Consider the following 22,725-nt stretch of genomic DNA (forward strand, 5'->3'; position numbering starts at 1 on the left):
AGGGTATGACTCTCTATAGGAATCAAATAGTAAATAATCAACAAAGGGAAGGCCCTAGAACTAAAAGGGATTAGGAAAGGCTCCCTGTAGGAGGTGAGATTTTAACTGGGACCTAAAGGAAAGTGATGGTGGAGATGAGGAGGGAGAACATTCCATGCAATGGGTCAGTCAGGATAAATGTCCATAGCCAGAGATGGAATGTTTATTTTCACTGAATGGGCATTGCCTCAGGCAAACTGAGACCTGTGAAAGGCCTTAGCTTAAAAAGGGTAAGGTCATATATCTTGGCATTAGACCCAGATGGCTCTGGGGGAGAGAGTGAGGCTGGTAAGCTTGCACAGCCCAGCATCACTTAAATCCAATTCAGTGCAAGTCATGACAGATGTCACGGTCCTCTTTGAGAATGAAGGACAAAGGGGCAGCTAGGTGGCGCAGTGGATTAAGCACCAGTCCTGGATTCAGGAGGACCTGAGTTCAAATCCGGCCTCAGACACTTGACACTTACTAGCTGTGTGACCCTGGGCAAGTCACTTAATCCTCATTGCCCTGAAAGAGAGAGAGAGAGAGAGATAATGAATGATAAACAACAATAACGACAACGGCCTTTTATTGGAGACTTGTGCCAATGAGCAAAATTAACTCACTGACAGAGCCATAGCTAAGCATTTTTGCTTAAGGCAAAGTACCTCAAAGCATTCGTGTAGCTGCACAGTCTCCTTAGACTGGGGGGCGTGCAATGGAGAAAGAGGAGGGTGGCAGGCCATTGTCACAGGACTGGGAGACAGAGGTCAGAGAACACTGGCTGAAGGGCACTAGAGGCCACTGTGTGGAAGCCAGAGAGGGAAGGGGTAGGAGGTATAGGGTACCACAATGGAAGAGCTCACTCCAGCCTGTCATCTGATAGATTCCTATTTTAGCTAATAATTTTATTAGCCAGATTGTTGTTTTATTAGCCAAATCTGTTGTTTCTAAACCTGGAAGGAGTGCAAAGACTGTTAGTATCCTCTAAATCTGTTTTTCTCTAAATTCAACTCTAAGGAGAAAGCCCCACCCTAGTTGCAGGTCTTCACATGGACCCCTGATGATAGACAAAAGTAGTTAAAACACCTGCTAAAGGCAATACTCTAGTGCTTTACTGAGCTAAGCAATACAATTAATTTTATAGTGAGTTAAAATAAAAAGTAAAAGCTAATTTTTTAAAAAAGAATATTTTTTTAGGTGCAGTGGATAAATCACTGGTCCTGGATTCAGGAAGACCTGAGTTCAAATCCAGCCTCAGACACTTGACACTTACTAGCTTTGTGACCTTGAGCAAGTCACTTAACCCTCATTGCCCTGCAAAAAGAAAAAGAAAAAAAAAGACATTTTTGTAGCAACAATGATTTCTAGTCATTTTAAACATGGGTACTCCAAATGAACATGAATCATTAGAACAAGTGAACAATATTAAAAATTGCAAAACTAGGAAAAGTTCTGTGAGCTTACTCTTCCCAAGAAATGTGAACTGCATGACACTTAACACCTTGCATTTTCCTCTGCCTCAACATTTTCTTTAAAACTTAAAAAAAAAATCCTCATAGAGTTCAAGTGTCTTGGTTTGACCCTCTATTCCACCCTCATTCCAAAAGCAGGGGTCAGCTGAGTCACAGTTTCAAATGTGCGGTAAAGGTTCTGTTGAATTTTATAGGGTTGTTGAAAATCAGCTGTGGTTCTCTCCAGGGAGGTCAGTACTGCACTTATAAAGGAGAGTAATAAAAAGCTGCATGTCAGAGGGAAATTGCTTTTCTGGAGAATTGTCCCTTGTAGATTACCAATGCATGCATTTCTCCCTAATGCAGCAGGAATGCTGTCAGAAGTATTTTTCCATTGTGACACCTCCACAAATCATGCTTTCTTGGCCTTGTGCCAGAAAACTGTTTGCATGCCCTTTTTGAAGGGAAAATATACATCTTGTGAATCATTTTTTGGTTAGCTCTTAAAAGAACCCTAAATTGAGTAAAAATTTTATAACTGTGCTTCCCAAAGGCAGCAGCCATATTTCTATTTTTAGTCTCAATGATAGCCAATATGGCTTTTCTTTTTTCTTTTTTTTTGGTAAGTAATCCATCAGGTATGGTTTCTGCAACAATGTAGTTTTACAAAATATTTTAAAATTAGAAATGATATTAGGGTTCTGCAGTGCTCTGCCAAAAGCAAGGAAATTGTAATGGATTCTTTAAGGAAAAACTAAACCAAAACATCTCAGATTTCATGCATTTTTTCCTTATAGAGCTCTGATGCAGGATATAGTTGAGGTAGGGGGTGGGGGTGGGGGGAATGTGGCTTTCAGACCTGCTAAATTGAAATCAGAGAAATTTTTTGCTAATATAGGGAAATTTCTATGCCTCCAATATATGAGTAGTGCCATGATTATTCATTTTTTTGGGTGGGGCAATTGGGGTTAAGTGATTTGCCCAGGGTCACACAGCTAGTAAGTGTCAAGTGTCTGAGGCTAGATTTAAACTCAGGTCCTCCTGAATCCAGGGCTGGTGTTTTATCCACTGCACCACCTAGCTTCCCCATCCATGTTTATATTCTATACAAGAAATGCTATAATCTGGGAACTAACCCACTTGGGTACATAATTACAATTAAATGAACTGATAGCTTATCTTAGTAAACTGTGTAGCTCTTACTGTCAATTATCTTCCTGTCTCAAGATTCAGTACTCCATCTACTGTGCCACCTACCTGCCTAGAAAAGAGCACATTCTTTGTGTTATGTACTCTAAGATGATTTTTCAGAAATGTACAAGTCACTATTCTCTGTATGTTAACAATCGAGAAATTAGGTAGCCACTGCAGAATATCTTTTTTCCAAATTTTGAAAATTTTGCCATCTTGCAAAGTGCCTCAGTCTTAATGATCATGAAGCCTAAGTTTAAATGGAAAAACCTGGAAGATAATCTATAATAAGAGCGACATTAGGTAGGCTCTCACTTCATTTAATCATAATTATGCACTCAAATGGGTTAATCCCCAAATTATAGAATGTAAGCCTGGCACTACTCATATGTTGGAGGCATAGACATTTCCTTACATTAACAAACAAATGTTCCCATTTCATTTTGGCAGATCTTAAAGCAGTTCAAAACTGGCCTCAGATACTTATTTACTAGCCGTGGGACCCTGGGCAAGTCACTTAATTACGCTGTTTGCCTTAATTTCCCAAATTCTAAAATGGAGATAATTCCCACACCTACCTTGAAATTTTGTGAGAATGAAATGATATCATACTTGCAAAGCGCTTAGCACACTGCCTAGTACATAAGTTATATAAGTGTTTATTCCCTAAACCACTTCCTTCCAAAGTTAAGTAGTTGACTTTCTCCTCCTCTTCTTCCTTCTTCTTCTTCTTATCTTATTATTTTCCTCCCCCTTCTTCTATAAAGCCACCACTGAGTTCAGAAGAGACAGAGGTTTACTATTATCTTTGACAACTAGAGAGCTACAGAAGATTAAGCTGTTCTTTAAGTTTCTTTTTTAAAGTAATTTTTGTTACATTTTAAGTTCCAAATTGTCTCCTTCCCTCCCTCTCTACCCTGCACTAGAGAAGATCACCATTTAACACAGATACACACACACACACAAACATGCAAAACCATACTATGCTTACTTCTATTTATCAGTTCTTTCTCTGGAGGTGGATAGCACCCTCCTTCATGGGTCCTTGTAGTTGATTTGTATATTTTTCCACAGCGTCTCCAACATTTATTATTTTCCTTTTTTGTCATATTAGCCAATCTGATAGGTGTCAGGTGGTACCTCAGAGTTGTTTTAATGCTATAAATATTTTTATACATCTAGGTCTTTTCCCTTTTTCCCTGGTCACCTTGGGAAACAGACCTATCTACTGGTCAAAGGGTACACACAGTTTTATAACTCTCTGGGCATAATTCCAGATTGCTCTCCAAAATGGTTGGATCAATTCCCCATTCCACCAACAGTGTATCAGTGTCCCAATTTTTCCACATCCCCTCCAACATTTGCCATTTTCCCCTTCTATCATTTTAGTCAATTAGATAGATGTGAGATGGTGTTACAAAATTGCTTTTCTTCCTTAAGTTTCAAAGTGTACATATAGACTCAGCTTTATATCATTTCTCCTATCTCCAGTAGAAAAATCTAGCATAAAAGAGAGTGGTAATTACCAAGGTCTGCTTAGTTAAACACTGGCCATTCTGATTGTTGATAGAAGGACAAAGGCAGCATGAATACAAAACTGGTAATCTCCTACAATTCTAGGTTTTAAAAAAAGCATATTTATATATGTGTGTATACATACATATATACATATATATTTCAGTACATGAGAAGGCCTGGGATTTCACCCAAGAGAGTCCTTCCACTGCCAATGACTACAACCCTTCACCACCTGGTAGTCTGATTTCCTGTAATGCTGTGGCCAAAAACATTCAACTGGTGGCCAAACAACTGGTGAGGAGCCTCTACAAACTTAGCTTGGATGACTGACATACAATTAGGTTGTTGCTTGGCCTGTGGAAAGCACCTCTCCAGCTCCTGGGCCATGCCAGAGCTTGTTCTGGCCTGGCACAGCCTTCAAAATCTCAGGGTCACCTCCAGGTCACAATGAGGCATCAAAGGAAGGTAAAGAGAGAGTAGTTTATGTCATAGAATGGGCTATTTTTGTGTGTGTCATGGACTGACAGTCTGGTGAAGCCATCCTCAGAATTCTCAGAAACGTGTTTTTGAATGTACAAAATACATAGAAATAGTAAGGAAAACAATTACATTGAAATACAGCTATCACAGACCTCAGGTTAAAAATCCCTTTATTCAAGTAAAGGTGAAACACTAAAGACCTGGTATGTGAAAGGCTGATTTGCATGACCATCCATTAATCAGTACCCTAGAGTCAAAACATGTTGGAAATGACAAGCAAGGTGGAACAATTTGGGATAATAGAAAATAATGGAGCAGTACAGATAAGGCAACTGTGGGCTAATTTGTAGCAAAGTTCGATTTTTTTAAAGACCTAAAACTTAGCAGAGGAATCATTTTTATATTTCCCTAACACAAAAAAGGGTTTAAATGAAGAAATATTTTATACAGAAGTATTTATTTTGATTGTAAAAATATTTTTTAGGTTAGACAAGAATTTTTCTACAAAGGTTATGAAAAATTCTAAAGACTACAATTAATAGGCATATCTAAACAATTATTGAAAGCCTAGAGCTGGAAGGAAACTTAGTGGTTACTTAGTCAAACCCCTACATTTTACAGATAAGGAACTGAGACCCACAGCAATAATAATGACTTACTATCCTGTGATATTTTTTTGGTGGGACAATGAGGGTTAAGTGACTTGCCCAGAGTCACACAGCTAATAAGTGCCAAGTGTCTGAGGCCACATTTGAACTCAGACCCTCCTGAATCTAGGGCCAGTGCTTTATCCACTGCGCCACCTAGCTGCCCCCATCCTGTGATTTTTAATGACAGCATTTGTTTATTATGATTTTCCATAATATATTTAAATAGCTAATGTGTAGTTACTGATATTTTAGTATTCTTTAAAGTGTTTCTTTTAAAATGACTAATATGGTAATATTTTACATAATTGCACATGTATAACCTATATCTGGTTATTTGCTGCCTCAAGGAGGGGGGAGGGGAGGGAAGAAGGGAATGAGAGAGGGATAGAATTTGGAACTCAAAACTTTAAATAAATAAATAAGCAATAGCGTGTTTCTTTTTAAAATGTCACTTTTGAAGTTCTGAAGCTGGCTAGAGATACCAAGAAAGCTAACATCCTGTCTATAAATATTTACTTCCACGTGCCTCTTCTCTGATATTTTACAAAAATCTAATTGCACAAATTCTCACTATTTCTAATGATTTTTACCCTAACTCAGTTTCTTTTGTCATTTTCCTCCTACCCCTCTGGCCATTCCTTAGTTTTTGTCTCCTTCCCCTGCAGATCCTCTTTGTCCCAGGAGATGAAGATACTGTAGGACTGGGAGATACAAGGAGGAAAATGCTAAGTTTCCTCCATGGCTCTTACCAGTGACTGACTAGAGTTCCAAGGACTAGTTAGTGGTGCCAGGAAAACCAGTGGTGTGGGAAGACTAGTGGAGAATGGGTCTAGACATAGTATGAAGAAACAAGAACTGTGATGCACCAGTTGGAGATGAATCACTGGGTGTTTAGTGGAAAAAGAAAAGTATTAACAGATAGTAAGAGAGTAGGAGTAGCTGAGAGGCAAGCTGATATCACAGTGTTTTGATGTTGGATCTCCTCCTCACATGCCTACTCTTCCACTCCTATCCCTAATATCTTAAAGGAAGCAAATAAAAGTTGCTGTGATATCAAGTCAATCCCCAAACTCTATGTCTGAATCATATCAGTTGAGCTAGTTCCTAAAGGCAAAGTCTCTGAGGAAGGATATCACTTCCTAGGCAACTCAGAAACCTCTAAACGCTGAAGACAGCTTCTTCTTTCCCTATCATTGAATGGTGGGAAAATAGAGCATTTGGGAGATCAGTTACAGGCACTAATTTCAAGAACTGTGACCCCTAGAACCATGGCAAGTGTGTTCAATGAAGGAGACATGAAAACTCCCCCCAACCCCCAGTGCTGATGGCTTGTCAGGATCCCCACCTATTTTTCAATGACAGTGGGTGGAAGCTTATAGTCTTTGGGGGGCAGCATCACCTCATCTTTCAGACACATTCCCATACATTTCAAATAATCAGGTTTGAGTAACAGCTCTTATGAATGGGAAAGTCATAAAATCATGGATTTAGACCTTAGAAGTCATCAGATATAACTATCTCATTTTATGGATGAGAAAGCTGAAACCCAGTGAGGTTAAATTACTTGCCCATGATCACTTGACAGCTAAGTGAAAGAGCCAGAATTTCAGCCCTACCTAGTATTCTAATTCCAAGTCCTTTCTACTTCACCACAGTCTCTGAAAGGACTGAATCTGACTGGACAGTACCCTGAAGAGAGGAGCCCACAGTCATGGAATTAGCGGACACCAAAGGAGAGTTCTAGGTGGTTACTGGCTACCTAAGAAGGAAAGGAAAATAGGAGGAAACAATTGTAGCAACTGTAATCCTAATTATTGCAGAAGAAAGAGATTTAGTTCAATTCATAAAAGAGTTCTGGCAGTTAAGAATGATTTGGGGCTGTGAGAAGTATGCTCCTAGCACAGAGTTTGAAAAATAACTTGATTGAAGAGCATTGACAGCAAGGCTGATCTGCAGAGTTGTCCAGCTTAATAATTGACTGGAGTACCAAAAGAGGGATCAAATTCAGAACCAGGAGTGATAAGGGTATTTTTAACAGGTAACAGAGCCTAAGCACTTGGGATCTAGCTGGCAGTAATGGACTTCTCTAGATTGTCACTACAGAGTACACTATAGCCTGTGCTTTGGGACTCTATTTTTGTTAATGGAAGCACCATACTCACAGCACTCAAAGTTGAAACCACAGAATGGTCCTTTACTCATTCCTTTCCCTTGCCCCTACCAAATTCATTACTTTCTATAATTTCTACCTTTGTAATATTTCTCACATTCATCCCTTTCTCTCCATTTGTCCTGTCACCCCCCTGGTTCAAGTACTTAATATTTCTCACATTTTATTCCTAATTAACTGCTTTGCACCAATCGCTGGTCACTCTAGTCCACCATTCTGTCCACTTCCTCCATATAAATCTTCCTAAAGCACAGCTCTAGTTTTATTGCTCCCAATTCAAAAACCTCCTATGGCTCCCTATTACCTATCCAATAAAGTCCATTTCCCCTATTAGAGTGGAAGCCCCTTTGAGGGAGTGTACTATTTCTGATTTCACTTTTGAATTCCTAACACCTAATATAATACCATGCAAAAAGCAATTAATGTGTCTAATTGGATTTCTGCCATTCAATCAAACTAGCATTTATTAAGTACCTGCTATGTTCTAGGCATTGTGCTAAGAACTAGAAATACAAAGAAAGGGAAAAAAAGTCCCTGATTTCAAAGAGCTCACTCACAGTATGATGCAGGGAAACAACATGCAAACAACTGTGCAAATAAGATACCTACAGGATAAATTAGAGGTAATATCAGAGGGAAACCACTGAGGTTAAGGAGGACTAGAAAAGGCATCTTGCAGAAGTGAATTTAGCTGAGAACTGAAGGAAATCTAGAAGCTGGGAGGCAGAAATGAGGAGGGAGAGTGTACCAGGCCTGGACAACAGCCAGGGGAAATGCTGGGAGTTGGGAGATGGAGTGTCCTATGCAAGAAAAGCTAGAAATGGAAGTGAATTGTTGAAATTTCTTGGCATCAAGGCCCTCCAGTATAGCATTTGATTCCATCTTACCTTTGTGGTAAAAATTATTGGAGTTTAGCTGACTCATTTGGGAGGGGCCACACCTGACCCACCCTAAGGTTATGTATGCTACTGAGGTCAGAAGGAGAAACCTCTCCATTGGCAGTTTTTGAAGGACCTCCCCTTTTGGGGGAGGAAGATTGCACACTCCCTGAGGGGACCCTGGGTTGCTTCCAGACCACTGTTTTCCTCTCTCTCTCCTCTGCCTTCCTGGTGGCCCAAGCAACTAGCAGACTTCCCAGGTGTGGTGAGTGAACACAATAGCCCTGCTTTCCTTTGAATTAACTTAATTGGAAACAACTGGGGATTGTATAGATTTAGGTTAGAGCTAGGAGAATTTATCTGTATTTCTTTTTCCCTACTTCCTTATCTTTGATTTTTATTAATTTTGCCTTTGTTGTTTAATTAATTCCCAAGTAATAAAATCTGATCCTTTTGTGGAAAAGAGGCTGTAAGGCTCCTTTCTTATTGGCCTGTGAGAAATATCTAAAAGGGCAGTTCAGAGGAAAGGGAGCTTTGAACCTAGAGGTCCCTCATTATTTCCGGGACCCCAACCAATATTTCAGTGAGTCACTCAATTAACTCTCCATATATTAAATTTGACCCCCACACCTTGCTAGACTTTTCTCTTACTGTAGCATATCATGCACCCCACATTTTCTCTAAGCATTCTTATTTCTGTGTCAAAATGGATGACTACAATTGACTTTTTATGATTCACATAGGTACTAATGGGACTGCCAGAAGGAACCAAGAAGCACTACCAAAATGTATGAAGTCCAAATCTGAAAACTACAGGAATACAAGTAGTGTGTTCTTCACTTCTGCCCATCGAAAAGCAAGGGATCAAGAATTTTTTAAAAAACTGATCTTGGAATTAAAGCATTAGCTAAGAATATATTGTCTAGGAATGAGATTTGGATTTCTGGACCACGGCTTTAAATATAAGAATGCCAGGCTCTTACCTAGGGATAAAGTCAACTTAACTAAGGCTGATATTTTCTTATCTGGTAAATTTATACTCTATTCTCATCTAAAAAAGGGAGTTGAAGAAAAATTACTATGTACATTTCTCAAACATAATACCATGGAAAGTACAAAGAAAATTACCAGTTGAAAGCTGCAGAAATTCACAGAGAAGAAATCCAAGAAAGGAGTCAGAAGTAAAATGTGTGGTCTCAAATTGATGTTCAGTCATTCGTTTGTGTTCAAGTCCTTATAGTGAGCCCATAGACCATAGCACACCAGGCCCTTCTATCCTCTACTATCTCTTGAAATCTGCCCAAGTTTATATTCATTGTTTTCATGATGCTATTCATCCATCTGATCCTCTGCTGTTCCCTTTTCATTTTGCTTTCAATCTTTCCCAATATCGGTGTCTTTTCCAATGAGTCCTGTCTTCTCATTATGTGAAAAGTATTTAAGCTTCAGTTTCAGTATTTAACCTGCCACTGAATAACCTGGATTAATTTCTTTAAATATTGATGATTTGATTTCCTTGCTATCCAAGAGACTCAAAAGTTTTCTCCAGCACCGCATTTCAAAAGCATAGATTCACTTACTAGCTTTGTGACCCTGGGCAAGTCACTTAACCCTCATTGACCCACAAAAAGAAAAAAAAAAAGCATAGCTTTCCTTAGAGTCTAACTTTCACAGCCATACACTGCTACTGGAAAAAACATAGCTTTGACTATATGGACCTTTGTCAGCAAGATGATATCTCTGCTCTTTTAGTATGCTGTCCAGATTTACCATAGTTTTCCTTCCAAGGAGCAAGCACCTTTTAATTTCATGGCTGCAGTTGCTGTCTGCAGTGACCTTTGAGCCCAAGAATATAAAATTTGACACTGCTTCCATTTCTGCTCCCTCTATTTGCCAAGGAGTATCACCAGTTTGACCAATTGTCATTATCTTTGGTTTTTTTAAGTGTTAAACTTCAAGCAGCTTTTATACTCTCCTCTTTCACTGAGACTTCTTAATTCCTCTTCACTTTTTGCCATCAGAGTAGTATCATCTGCATATTTGAGATTGTTGATATTTCTTCTGCAACCTGCATTCCAGCTTTTGATTCATCTAGCCTGACATTTCACATGCTGTACTCTACATACAAGTGAAATAAATAAAGTGACAATATATAGCCTTGTCATACTCCTTTTCCAATCTTTTTTTTTTTTAGTTTGTTTTTTGTCTTTTTGGCAGGGCAATGAGGGTTAAGTGACTTGCCCAGGGTCACACAGCTAGTAAGTGTCAAGTGTCTGAGGTTGCATTTGAACTCAGGTCCTCCTGAATCCAGGGCCAGTGCTCTATCCACTATGCCACCTAGCTGCCCCTCCTTTTCCATGTTTGGTTCTAACTGTTGCTTTTTGGCCAACATACAGGTTCCTCAGGAGACGAGTCAGATGTTCTTGTATTCCCTTCTCTTTGAGGACTTAACACATTTGTGTTGTGATCCACCTAGTCAAAGACTTTCGTATAGTCAGTGAAGCAGAAGTAGATATTTTTCTGGAACTCTCTTGCTTTTTCCATAATACAGTGAAAGTTGGCAATTTGGTTTCTATTTCCTCTGCCTTTTCAAAAACCAATCTACTCTTTTGATAATTCTCAATTCCCATATTACTGAAGCCTAGCTTGCAGCATCTTAAGTGTAACTTTGCTGGAGTGTGAAATGAGCAAAATTGTTCAGAAATTTGAACATTCCTTGGCATTGCCTTTCTTTAGGATTAGAATATAAACTTATCTTTTTCAATCCAGTGACCACTGTTGTGTTTTCCAAATTTACTGGCATATTGAATGCAAAACGTTAACAGCATCATCCTGGATTTTAAATAGCTCAGCTGAAATTCCATCACCTTCATTACCTTATTGTTAGCAGTGCTTCCTTAGACCCACTTGACTTCATTCTCCAAAATGTCTGGCTCTAGATCAGTAACTATGCTATTATATTTATCAGTGATGTTAAGATCTTTCTTGCATAGTTCTTTTTTATATTCTCGCAACCTCTTCTTAATCTTTTCTGCTTCTGTTAAATCTCTATCATTTTTGTCTTTTATTATTCTCTGATATCTCTAATTTTCTTAAAGAGATCTCTCCTCTATCCCATTCTATTGTTTTCTTCTATTTATTTGCATTTCTCATTTAAGAAAATCTTATCTCTCCTTGCTATTCTCTGGAATTCTGCATTTATTTGGGTATCTTTCTCTTTCTCTTTTACCTTTTGCTTTCCTTCTTTCTTCAACTATTTGTAGAGTCTCATCAGACAGCCTTTTGGCTTTTTTTTTTTACTTTTCTTTTTCTTTGAAATGCTTTTTGTTGTTGCCTCCTGTACAATGTTGCAACTTTCTCTCCATAGTTCTTCAAGCATTCTCTCCTCCAGATCTAATCCCTTAAATCTATTCCTCACCATCACTTCATTTTCATGAGAGATGTTATTTAGGTTATACCTTTATGGTCTGATGGTTTTCCCTACTTTCTTCAATTTCAGTCTGCATTTTGCAACACAAAGTTCATGATCTGATCCACAGTCAGCTCCAGGTCTTGTTTTAATTGACTGTATAGAGCTTTTCCACCTTTGGCTGCAAAGTACATAATCAATCTGATATTTGTTTTGTTTTCTTAATTGACTTGCTCAGGGTCACACAGCTAGTAAGTGTCAAGTATTCAAGGCTGGATTTGAACTCAGGTCCTCCTGAATCCAGGGTTGGTGCTTTATCCACTGCATCACCTAGCTGACCCCATCAATTTGATTTCTACATTGACCATCTGGTGATGTCCAGATGTGTAGAGTCACCTTTTGGGTTGAAAAAGTGTTTGTTATGACCAGTGAGTTACCTTATCAAAACTCTATTAGTCTCTGCCCTGCTTCATTTTGTACTCCAAGGCCAAACTTGCCTGTTATTGCAGTTATCTTTTGATTTTCTACTTTAGCATTCCAATGCCCTATGTGACATCTTTTATGGTGTTATTTCTAGAAGATGGTATAGATCATCATCGAACTGATCAACTTTGGCTTCTTCTTCTTTTTTTTTTTTTAGGCAATGGGGGTTAAGTGACTTGCTCACGGTCACACGGCTAGTAATTGTTAAGTGTCTGAGGCCGGATTTGAACTCAGGTCCTCCTGAATCCAGGGCAGGTGCTCTATCCACTGTGCCACCTAGCTGCCCCCCCAACTTTGGCTTCTTTGACATCAGTGGCTGGAGCATAGACTTGTATTACTGTGATATTGAACAGTTTGCCTTGGATTCGAATAGATAACATTCAGTCATTTTTGAACTTACACCACAGTATTGCTTTTCTCATCCTTTTATTGACTATGAGGGCTACTCTATTCTAAGGGATTCTTGGCCTCAATAGTATATGTAGTGATCATCTGAATTGAGCTCACTCATTCCCCTTTATTTAAGTTCATTGACACCCACAAGATGTTGATATTTAATCTTTCCATCTCCAGCTTATCTTGGTTCACAGGTCTTACATTCCAGGTTCCTTTGAAATATTTATCTTTATAACATCAGACTCTCCTTTCATCATCAGACACTTCCACAGCTGCTTCCTTTTGGCTTTGGCCCAGCCTCTTCATTAGTACTGTAACTACTTGTAGTCATCCTCTGTTCTTCCTCAGGAGCATATTGGGCAGCTTCTGACCCGAGGGGTTTATCTTCTGATGCCACCTCTTTTATTTTTTTAGTACTGTCCATAGAGTACTCTTGGTAAAGACACTGGAGTAGTTTGGATTTCCTTCTCCAGTGGATCTCTTTTTGTCATAACTTTCCACTATGATCTGTCTGCCTTGAGTAACCCTGCAGAGCATAGCTCAACAATGCTAGCCCCACCACCACAAGTCAGTGATGGTGGGGTCGGGGGTGGAGTTTAGGCAACAAGCAAGAGAAACTAGAGATCTTAAGGGAATGATATAATTTTGACCTTGTAGCAATCACTGAGGTTTGGTGAGATGAAACTCCTGATTAGATTATGGCTACTTTATTCAAAAGAAACAGGATAGTGTGAAGCTTAAAATTCTAACTGTGATGTTTAAAATCTAATGAGGCCCCTTAAATTAGAAGCTTTAGCACCAGTCTTTGGGCATTAAGCATTTATTAAAGTATATTAGGGGTTAACATAGAGAGTGAGGAAAAACTGCCTTCACCTAGCTATCTAAGAGAGAGAATGGCCTGCTGCTAACAGCCGGTTCCTGAACCAAAAGGAAGTTCCTCAGTGGTTTCTCCCAGAAGCCCCCTGTGAAACAGGAAGCAGGGCCGTTCTCACACACAGCTCCAAGCTAATTGGCTGATAGCATTGATAGACAAGACCCATAGGCAGTAGACATAACTTCCGGATGCCAATCTGACCTTTGAAACCCCAGAAAGGTCACCTCATGTTTCTCCTCTGGGCGGAGCTGCCCTGGTTCTTACAATATCTTTTTCAGCAGGGTGGTGGGGCTCTGATTCTCACAATAGTTAAAATGACAGAGGTAATATTGTAGTATTAAGAAGATATACTAACATAAGAAAATCTAGGCCAAAAAGAATACATTTTGTGTGAAAATCAGTGAAAGGAAAAAATAAAATTATTTTATCACTGGAATATACTACTGAACACATGGACAGAAAGAAGAAAAAAAGAGAGTGTTTGGGAACTAAATCACAAATCTGATATACAGGCATAACAATGATAGGGGAAAAAGAGGCTTCAATTATCCAGATCTTTGCTAGAGTTCTCGCTCTTCCAAAAGGAGCACTAATAACTTCTTGACTTGCCTTAAGGATAATTTCATTCTTTAAAAGGTAGGGCAATCAACATGGGAAAAGTCTATTCTGGAAATTACCAAGAGGCAAATTTAGTTTTGATGTATAGAAAAATCTTTTCACGATTAGAGTAATCCCAATATAGAAAAGGTTACCTCAGGAGGTAGTGGGTTCTCCTTTATTGTAGATAACAATGTGTGGGTATGTGGCACTGGGAATTCTTTTTCAGATGTGGATTGAAGTAGATGGGCACTTACATCCCTGCCAACTCTAAGTTATGTGATTCATATTCATCCTGCCTTATTAAATGGTTATTTATGAACATATTCTTTCTTTTTTAGTAGACTTTAAGCTCCTCATTATTTATTGTCTTTCCTCTTGTGCTTTGCACATACTTGCCTCCCCATCTTTTGTGACTATTGTCCATATCTTCCCATAAGTTTGCCATAGTGGGTGTACCCAACGTGCTAGGAGCCTTCCTCACTTTCTCTTACCACTGCAAGGATACCAATAGAACACACTATCTGTAAACTGGTTTTACCTCATTCTTGTCACGTGACCAGCCCATCTTTTTAAAAACCAAATACCTCTCTGATGCTATCCTTTACTCTAGTTCTTTTTAGGAGTTTCTTGTTTGTTATTTGTTGCAGTCTCCTCTTTCCATTGTTTTCTAAATGCTACTCATTTTTAATGCTTTGGAGACTGGAGTATTTCAAGATTTATGGCCATACAACACCAGTGATATAATATTGGTGTCAAAAAGATGGGTTTTGTTTCAGGAAAAAGTTTGAGGTCATTAAAAGAGCTCTGCAATTTCCCAGAGGCAATTAAGCTTGTTCTCCTCCTCAGGAAATGACTTGTTACTAATGTGGGAATCTTTCTTGAATCAGCTCTTTATACAGTCAAACCACCAACTTACTGAGTAGAGATCAAAATTAGTATGAAGGTAGAAGAAAGAATAAAATAGAAAGAGGTAGGGCATTAAATTGAAACAAACCAATCTAACCTACCAAACAAGTTATTGATAACAAAAAATAAGATATTGATGGAAAAAAGTTTATAGATATTGATTATGATAATTTCATGCAGAAGCTTAACTGATATAATTTAACTGATTTGACTATAATAAGAACCCCCAAAGTGACTTAAATGCCTGTTGGTAAATACTTTACTTACTTGTTTTTCAGAGATATATGGGAGTGAAGGGCAAAATAAGTTTATTATACTAAAAACTCATTTATAAAATCTTACAGAGGGGGCAGCTAGGTGGCGCAGTGGATAGAGCACCAGCCCTGGATTCAGGAGGACCTGAGTTCAAATCTGGCCTCAGACACTTAACACTTACTAGCTGTGTGACCCTGGGCAAGTCACTTAACCTCAATTGTCTCACTAAAAAAAGAAAAAATCTGACAGAGAAGGATAATGGAAAATATTGAGCATTATTGTATCATAAAACACAGAAGAACAGTGGAGGATAAAGCAACTTTAAAAGAAAGCTTGGCAAGAGACCCCAACTAAGCAAGGTCAATCTAAGGGTATTTAAGCATGAAACCGAAAGGAAGACACCAAACAGAAGAAAGATAGAAAGGATTTTTAAAAGTTTTTAAAATATATTTTCCATCTATATAAATATTTATGAAAGTGATATGCATATGCCCCAAGGGAAGAGGCAGACTTTCAAAAGTGATGCTCCACAGTAAACCACATCTTTATCATCATGAATAAATCAAATGAATAAAAGACATAGAGAATACAAGGTCTGCTCTTATAGTCTTTTTATTATAGTTCATTTACTATGTGACCAAAGCCTATTGGCATGGGACTTCCTCCTTATTGGTGGAGATGAATGCCATGCCTCGCATGAGGGGCAGGGAAAAGTTGGTGAAAGAGAAGAGGCCTCTAACCTTCCCCAGTCCCCCTTGGGGGATTCATCATTTGGGTGCTCTTGGCTTCCAGTTTTGAGAAAGAAGATGGAAGACATCAACTCCACTTCAGGTTACTGAAGCAAGAGACTCTGGGAAGACATGAGAGGAAAGTTTCTATTATGTCCCTATTCCCAGCTTGCTATTCTAGAGACTTCATAGAACTTCCCTTTGGGTAAGATCCAGGACACTATCTTGGTTGAGCTGAGTCATCTTGCTTCAATGGGAGAGCACCTTCACTTTGTATGGTCTGGTATATATTCTCCTGTGTATAACTTCTGTGATTTCTTTTTTGCTCAAATTTGGGGAAATGGGTTCCTTTGCTATTCACTGTGCGTTCATTGTGGAACTGGTATTTGGTGGGAAAAGTGTCAAGTCTTGGATATAGAACTTGGGGTTCCCCTTTCTCCTCAAAACAACAAAGTGATCATTAGTTAGATGGAAACAGATCATATCCCTTAGACAAACAATATAGAAGAGAGCAGTTAGATATACTTCTAGCCTTGTACTCCTTTCTCTAAGTAGAACAGAGTGGCCTCTGGCCCAAATTTCCTATTTCCTTTCCTGTAAGGAATGAAAGTCTTCCTTGGACAAGGGTGGAGGAAAGGTTTGTTCTGCCTCACTTCAAGCCATACATGACAGCATCTTTGCCATATATGAGCCCCTCTCTCTATATAGAACAGGTATGTGTATGATTACTTAAAGTGTTTGCCATTATCATAGAGGAAATTTAGCACAAAGTCCAAGTTTTAGAAGTTTTCCATCTATATGGTGAAGCGCTCTAAATGCTCTTGTTAGAGGATGACATTGTGTCATTTTGCTGGTTCAATCACATCTTACATCAAGGCAGAGCTTTCTGGAGGTAATTCATAGGTACTCAAGAGTTTGACCTAATAATCTACAAAGGAAAAACCAAGTGGATGAAGAATACCTGTTATCTAGTTTGGGGGCAGCTAGGTGGTGCAGTGGACAGCGCACTGGCCCTGAAGTTGGGAGGACCTGAGTTCAAATATGACTTCAAATACTTACTAGCTGTGTGACCCTGAGTTTAACCCCAATTGCTTCAAACATCTAGGGCCTTCTCCAGTTGTCCTGATCTATATATTGCCAGTGGATCCAGATGGCTCTGGAGGAGATAGTGAGATTAGTGACCTTGCACAGCTCTCCCTCACTTAATGCAAGTCATGAAATCACCTCCCAATGTCACTGTCCTCTTTGAGAATGAAGGAACAGGGGGCATCTGGGTGGTGCAGTGGATAAAGCACCAGCCCTGGATTCAGGAGGACCTGAGTTCAAATCTGGCCTCAGACACTTGACACTTGCTAGTTGTGTGACCCTGGGCAAGTCACTTAACCCCCATTGCCCCCCCCCAAAAAAAAGAAAGAAAAAGAGAATGAAGGAACAACACCATTATCCAGATTATGGCACTCAGACAGGTGACTAATCCATAGGGTTTATCTATCAGACTATAATTTTTGAACAGATAGTGAATAGGAACAATGAGTTGGGCCAAGACTTTAGTAGGAAAAGTGTTATTCATACTAGGCATGCAATAAATGTTTACTGAAAGAACAACTGAGTGCTTTGTATTCTCCAAGGTACCTAGAATAGTGTCTTGAACATAACAATCTCATTTAGGTCCACAATATAAAGTAGTTCGAAATTTCTTATAATCTCTTTATAATGAGAAGAAATTCCATTTCCTGAGTAAGAAAACGTCGGTTCTACTTACTCCCTTTTTTTTTGTTTTTGTTTTTTTTTTAGTGAGGCAATTGGGGTTAAGTGACTTGCCCAGGGTCACACAGCTAGTAAGTGTTAAGTGTCTGAGGCTGGATTTGAACTCAGGTACTCCTGACTCCAGGGCCAGTGCTCTATCCACTGCGCCACCTAGCTGCCCCTACTACTTACTCCCTTTTAAAGATTTATCAGTATTATTGGTCAACATGCAAGGTGTCCCAAAAGTCTTTGTGCAAGCTTAAACCTACAGGAAGACTTTTGGGACATCATACATAAGCCCAAGTCTATAGAACTGAAACAGAATTGGAGGTGAACAGTATAAATTGTGATTATTGATCATTTTTATTTGTATTTTCAGCACCTATCACAATGCTTAGCACATAGTAAACACTTAATAAAAGGTTTTTCATTTAGTCAGTCCTTATAAGTTACTGTGGCTTCTAAAAGTAGATCCGCAGATGGCAGAACTAGTTTTTTCTACATTTATATTATTCACTAGATCATGGAGATAAATAAGCTGTAATGAATTGTTTTGAGTCTTTCCAAATTAACCAATGTTGCCACTATTGCTTAAAAATGAGTCAGTAATAAGAACCAATCTTGAATCCAGAAAGACCTGTGTTCAATCCCGCCTTTGACACAATCAGTCAATCAATAGACATTTGTTAAGCATCTACTTTGTTCAAGGTACAATGCTAAGCTTTGGCTATACAAAAAGAAGCAAAAGATAGTCCCTCCCCTCAAGGAGCTTACAATCTAATGGAGGAGAAATACAAACAAATATATGCAAAGTAAGCTATCTACAGGATAAATGAGAAATAAGAGGGGAGGCACTGGAATTAAGAGAGGTTAGGGAATTAAGAATAAGAGATGAGATTTTTAGTTGAACCTAAAGGGAGCCAGGGTAGTGAGGAAGGAGAGCATTCCAGGCATAGAGGACATCCAGAGAAAATATTACACAGATTGACTTTGTGACCCTATGACAGGCATTTAACTTCTCAGTGTTCTTAGTAGCTCTCTTAAGATTCTAAGTTGTAGAGAAGTCCCCAAGCTACTTTGGCAGAGGAAATTTCCTCATCTGGGAGATCCATATACTAATAAAAGGGGCAGCTAGGTGGTACAATGACTAGAGCACTGGCCCTGAAGTTGGGAGGACCTGAGTTCAAATCTCACCTCAGACATTTACTAGCTGTGTGACCCTGGACAAGTCACTTAACCCCAATTGCCTCAAACATCTAGGGCCATCTCCAGTTGTCCTGATATATATATCTTGCCACTGGACCCAGATGGCTCTAGAGGAGAGAGTAAGGTGGGTGACCTTGCACAGCCCTCTCTCACTTAAATCCAATTCAGCCCATGTCATGACATCACCTCCTGATGTCATGGTCCTCTTCAAGAACAAGAACAAACAACAAAAAAAACCTCATGGAATCATAGGTACTATCCGAATAAACAGAGCCCAAGGTTCCATAAGAATAGAATGAGCTCCTTTGTTAAACATTTTGCTAAAAACCTAGATAAAATGTATCTAGACTATAAGGACATAACCTTATTTCTGTCATGGATCCCTTTGGTTGTATGATGAAGCCAAGAGACCCCTTCTCAGAATAACATTTTTATTGCATATGCATAAAAGATGGGTAAAATGAAACATATCAGATTACAAAGGACAATAATTATACTGAAGTATAGTTACCAAAATATATTTTTAAAATTCACAACACCACCCCACCCCAACCTGGAACCTACCCAAGATCCCTTGGTTATCCTTGTACTTCAGGTTAAAAATCTCAACACAGCATTATACCAGTTGTTACCAAATCAAAAAAGGGAATAGGACTTGTCTGGCAAGTCCTGTTCTTGGTGGAATCATGTTGACTCTAGATGTTTCATAATCATTCCTTTAAGAATCTGTTCTAAAATTTTGCTGGCAAATAAAGTTAAGCTTTCTAGCCTAGAATTTGGCAAACTCTATTCTCTTTCTTTTTTAAAAAAACTGGGATGTTTGTTCTTAAGTTTTATAGCTCTCATGGTGGCTCAGCAGCCATATCTACCTGCTCTTTCCATTAAGGCCAGTTGCATACACACACACACACACACACACACACACACACACACACACGTATATAAATAATTTCTATTTATACATATATATCATGCAACTCTAAAAATGACTACTGCCTTTAAATTCTGAGAGATAAAAGAATTCCACTGAGTGTGGGAATACCAACAAATACCTCTGGATGGATTGTTTTGTAGTAATTACACATCACAATGAATATTAACATTAAGAGTATCTTTAGTTGTATAAATGAAGATTAGTGAATTATTTATTGAAGGATAACTAATTTCATACTGTTTCTCATTAAACCTTGATATATTTAACTTCTTTTCCAACTGCTTCAAGTTCATTATGAAAGTAGTAATATTTTTGTGGAAGGTATAGTTTATCAAATTTAGTGCTTGCCATGCATAATTGTGGACCCATTTGGCCCAAAGAATTGAAAGCATACAGCTATTTTCAGCCTAAAAATGAAGCACTACTTACTAGAAACAAGACTTGATGGGACTCTTGATTTGTGACAGCTGACTTACTTGAATGTAGTTGTCAACAACTCCCCAAGCAAAGCCACATGGAAATGTCCCTTCTATCGGTAGATTTTCTGGTAAAGAAGGGAAGCCATTTCTTTCTATCAGCTTTTGGTAAAACAAGGCTGAAGACTTTGGCAGCAGCTTCTTATCATGACTTAGGAAATCTATGTAAAATAATCCACGTCTAATGCTGTATCCTCTGTGCCATTCAAAGCCATCCATGAGGGACCAAACAGTGTAACCAATGACTTCGACTCCATCATATCTGATGGCTAGTAGGAGGAAAGGAAATGGGAGGGGGAGGGAAGAAAAGACAAAATAACCTTGAATTACTCATTTGTCTTATGAGTAATACATTCTATGAAGTCCCCAGAACTCTAAAAAATAAATGAAACAAATGCACCTCCTCATAATTAAGATATTTATTGATAATAACCAGCCTGCCAATATACATAATAGTGCTAATACTGAGTCTTTTGATGTTTAGAACTAAGTTAATAGAGAAAAAGTCAATTTCTTTTCTTAAATACTTAATGGTTCCTAGATAATTTTAAAAGCACAAATTAATATTTAAGCCTACACGATGCTCTAAAGTTAAAACTGAAATAAATACTCTTAGTTTAAAAGCATCTTTCAATAGTAGCAATCCAACAATAGCTAATATTATTATTATTATTATTATTAATTTAAATACATTTTTAGTTTACTACTTAAATACTCAGGTTAAGTATAATGTGTATAGCTTGGTAAATTAATTTTTAAAAAATTTACACAAGGCTTCAATCAAGCCTAGAGTTTAATGTTAACTCCACAAATAAGCCTATACTCATGTTACCATATCTCACAAAACTAATTGTAATTTCCTAGCAATAAAGCTTAAATTTCATTTCATTCAAAGATAGTTCTTTTAAAAGTACAGAAAAGCTATGAATAATTATTTTCCTATGACATTTGGATGTAGCCTTTTCAAAAGTACATATTTATGCTCTTTACTGTCATTTAATAGCATATAAGCACATACACTAGGAGCTAAACATCTTGTGGGGAGAGGGAGCATTGTTCTTTTTTGTTTGTTTGTTTTTTGGTGGGGCAATGAAGGTTAAGTAACTTGCCCAGGGTCACACAGCTAGTAAGTGTCAAGGGTCTGAAGTCAAATTTGAACTCAGGTCCTCCTGACTCCAGGGCTGGAGCTTTATCCACTGTGCCACCTAGCTGCCCCAAGGGAGCATTGTTCTTAATGTGATCTAACAAAAAGAGTTCAGACCCCAGCTCAGAGTTCTACTCACCGTATCTCAGTTTTCACTTCTACACAATGAAACTAATATTGTTATTTGTAGAATTATTCAGCTTCTCAAACTGGAAAGGTAGTACATAAATGATAAACCTTCCCATTGCCATAGCCTATCTCACTGGTTATATGACTCTGGGCAAGTCACTTAACCTCAGTTTCCTCAGCTGTGAAAATGGTGATAATAACAGCACCAACATGCCAGGGTTCTTCTGAAGATAAAATGAGATAATAATTGTAAAGTACTTTGTAAACCTTAAAACGCTATACAAGTTCTAGTTATTGTTATAATATTGTTATTATTAAATAATGAGTATTAAAATATTGGAATGTAATCATTTTTATGCATTTTAATGAGTTTTTACAGGAAATTATTGTGTTTGCAACACTCCTACCTTTTAAAGTTTCCATAATGAACTTTTTGAGGTAATACATGTACTTGGCATCATCCCTCTTGGTGGTACCTGAAACAAACCAGCCATTCTCCACAATAAAAATCTGAGGATGGTTATATTCAAAGTCTATCCAGGAAAGAAGCTGTCTCAGACTTGGTGATTCTAATTGTCGAAACTTCATATGAGGGTCCAAGAGCTGAAAACTGAGGGTTGGTCCAAAGGAAAGTGCAAAAAAGTCAGCTGTTCCCTTGATGAAATTTTTCTCAGATTCTGTAAAATTTGGCAAAAGTGATGAAAGGTTTTCCTTCATGCTCTGTGGGTAGTCACCATCAATGAAGATCGGTTTAGCAAACCAGCCCAAAACAAAGTCAAGAGATTTTTGACATTCTTTTAAGTCATGTTCAGTCATTTTTCGGGGACTGATCCAATGTGAACTAAGTGCAATAGACACTTGTCCTCCTTGAGTTGAACGAAAAGACGTATTGTAGAGATGCCAGACTTTAGCATGGGCCTAGAAAAGAAAGAAAAGAAAAGAATAATCAATTTGCCTTTTGTTCTGACTTGAAATGTTTCAGCAATGACTTTTAGCGTTATTGGTTTCAGCACCCAACCCAATTATCAACCATACCACTGCAATAAAACACTCATTTTCAATGCCAGAGATTTCTAATAT

At 38.3% G+C, this 22,725-nt stretch overlaps 1 protein-coding gene across 1 annotated transcript in view; it reads right to left on the reverse strand.

The window, feature by feature from the left end:
• KL (klotho) overlaps positions 1-22,725 on the reverse strand; it is a 60,050-nt gene that overhangs the window by 11,468 nt on the left and 25,857 nt on the right. The window contains exons 2-3 of the mRNA XM_043996554.1: positions 22,053-22,563; positions 20,373-20,641 (exon numbers count right to left, since the gene is read on the reverse strand). Of these exons, the coding sequence (XP_043852489.1) occupies positions 20,373-20,641; positions 22,053-22,563 (780 nt within the window). The remainder of the gene's footprint in view (positions 1-20,372; positions 20,642-22,052; positions 22,564-22,725) is intronic.

The sequence above is a fragment of the Dromiciops gliroides genome, chromosome 3 (assembly GCF_019393635.1).
Source record: "Dromiciops gliroides isolate mDroGli1 chromosome 3, mDroGli1.pri, whole genome shotgun sequence".
Classification (NCBI taxonomy): domain Eukaryota; kingdom Metazoa; phylum Chordata; class Mammalia; order Microbiotheria; family Microbiotheriidae; genus Dromiciops; species Dromiciops gliroides.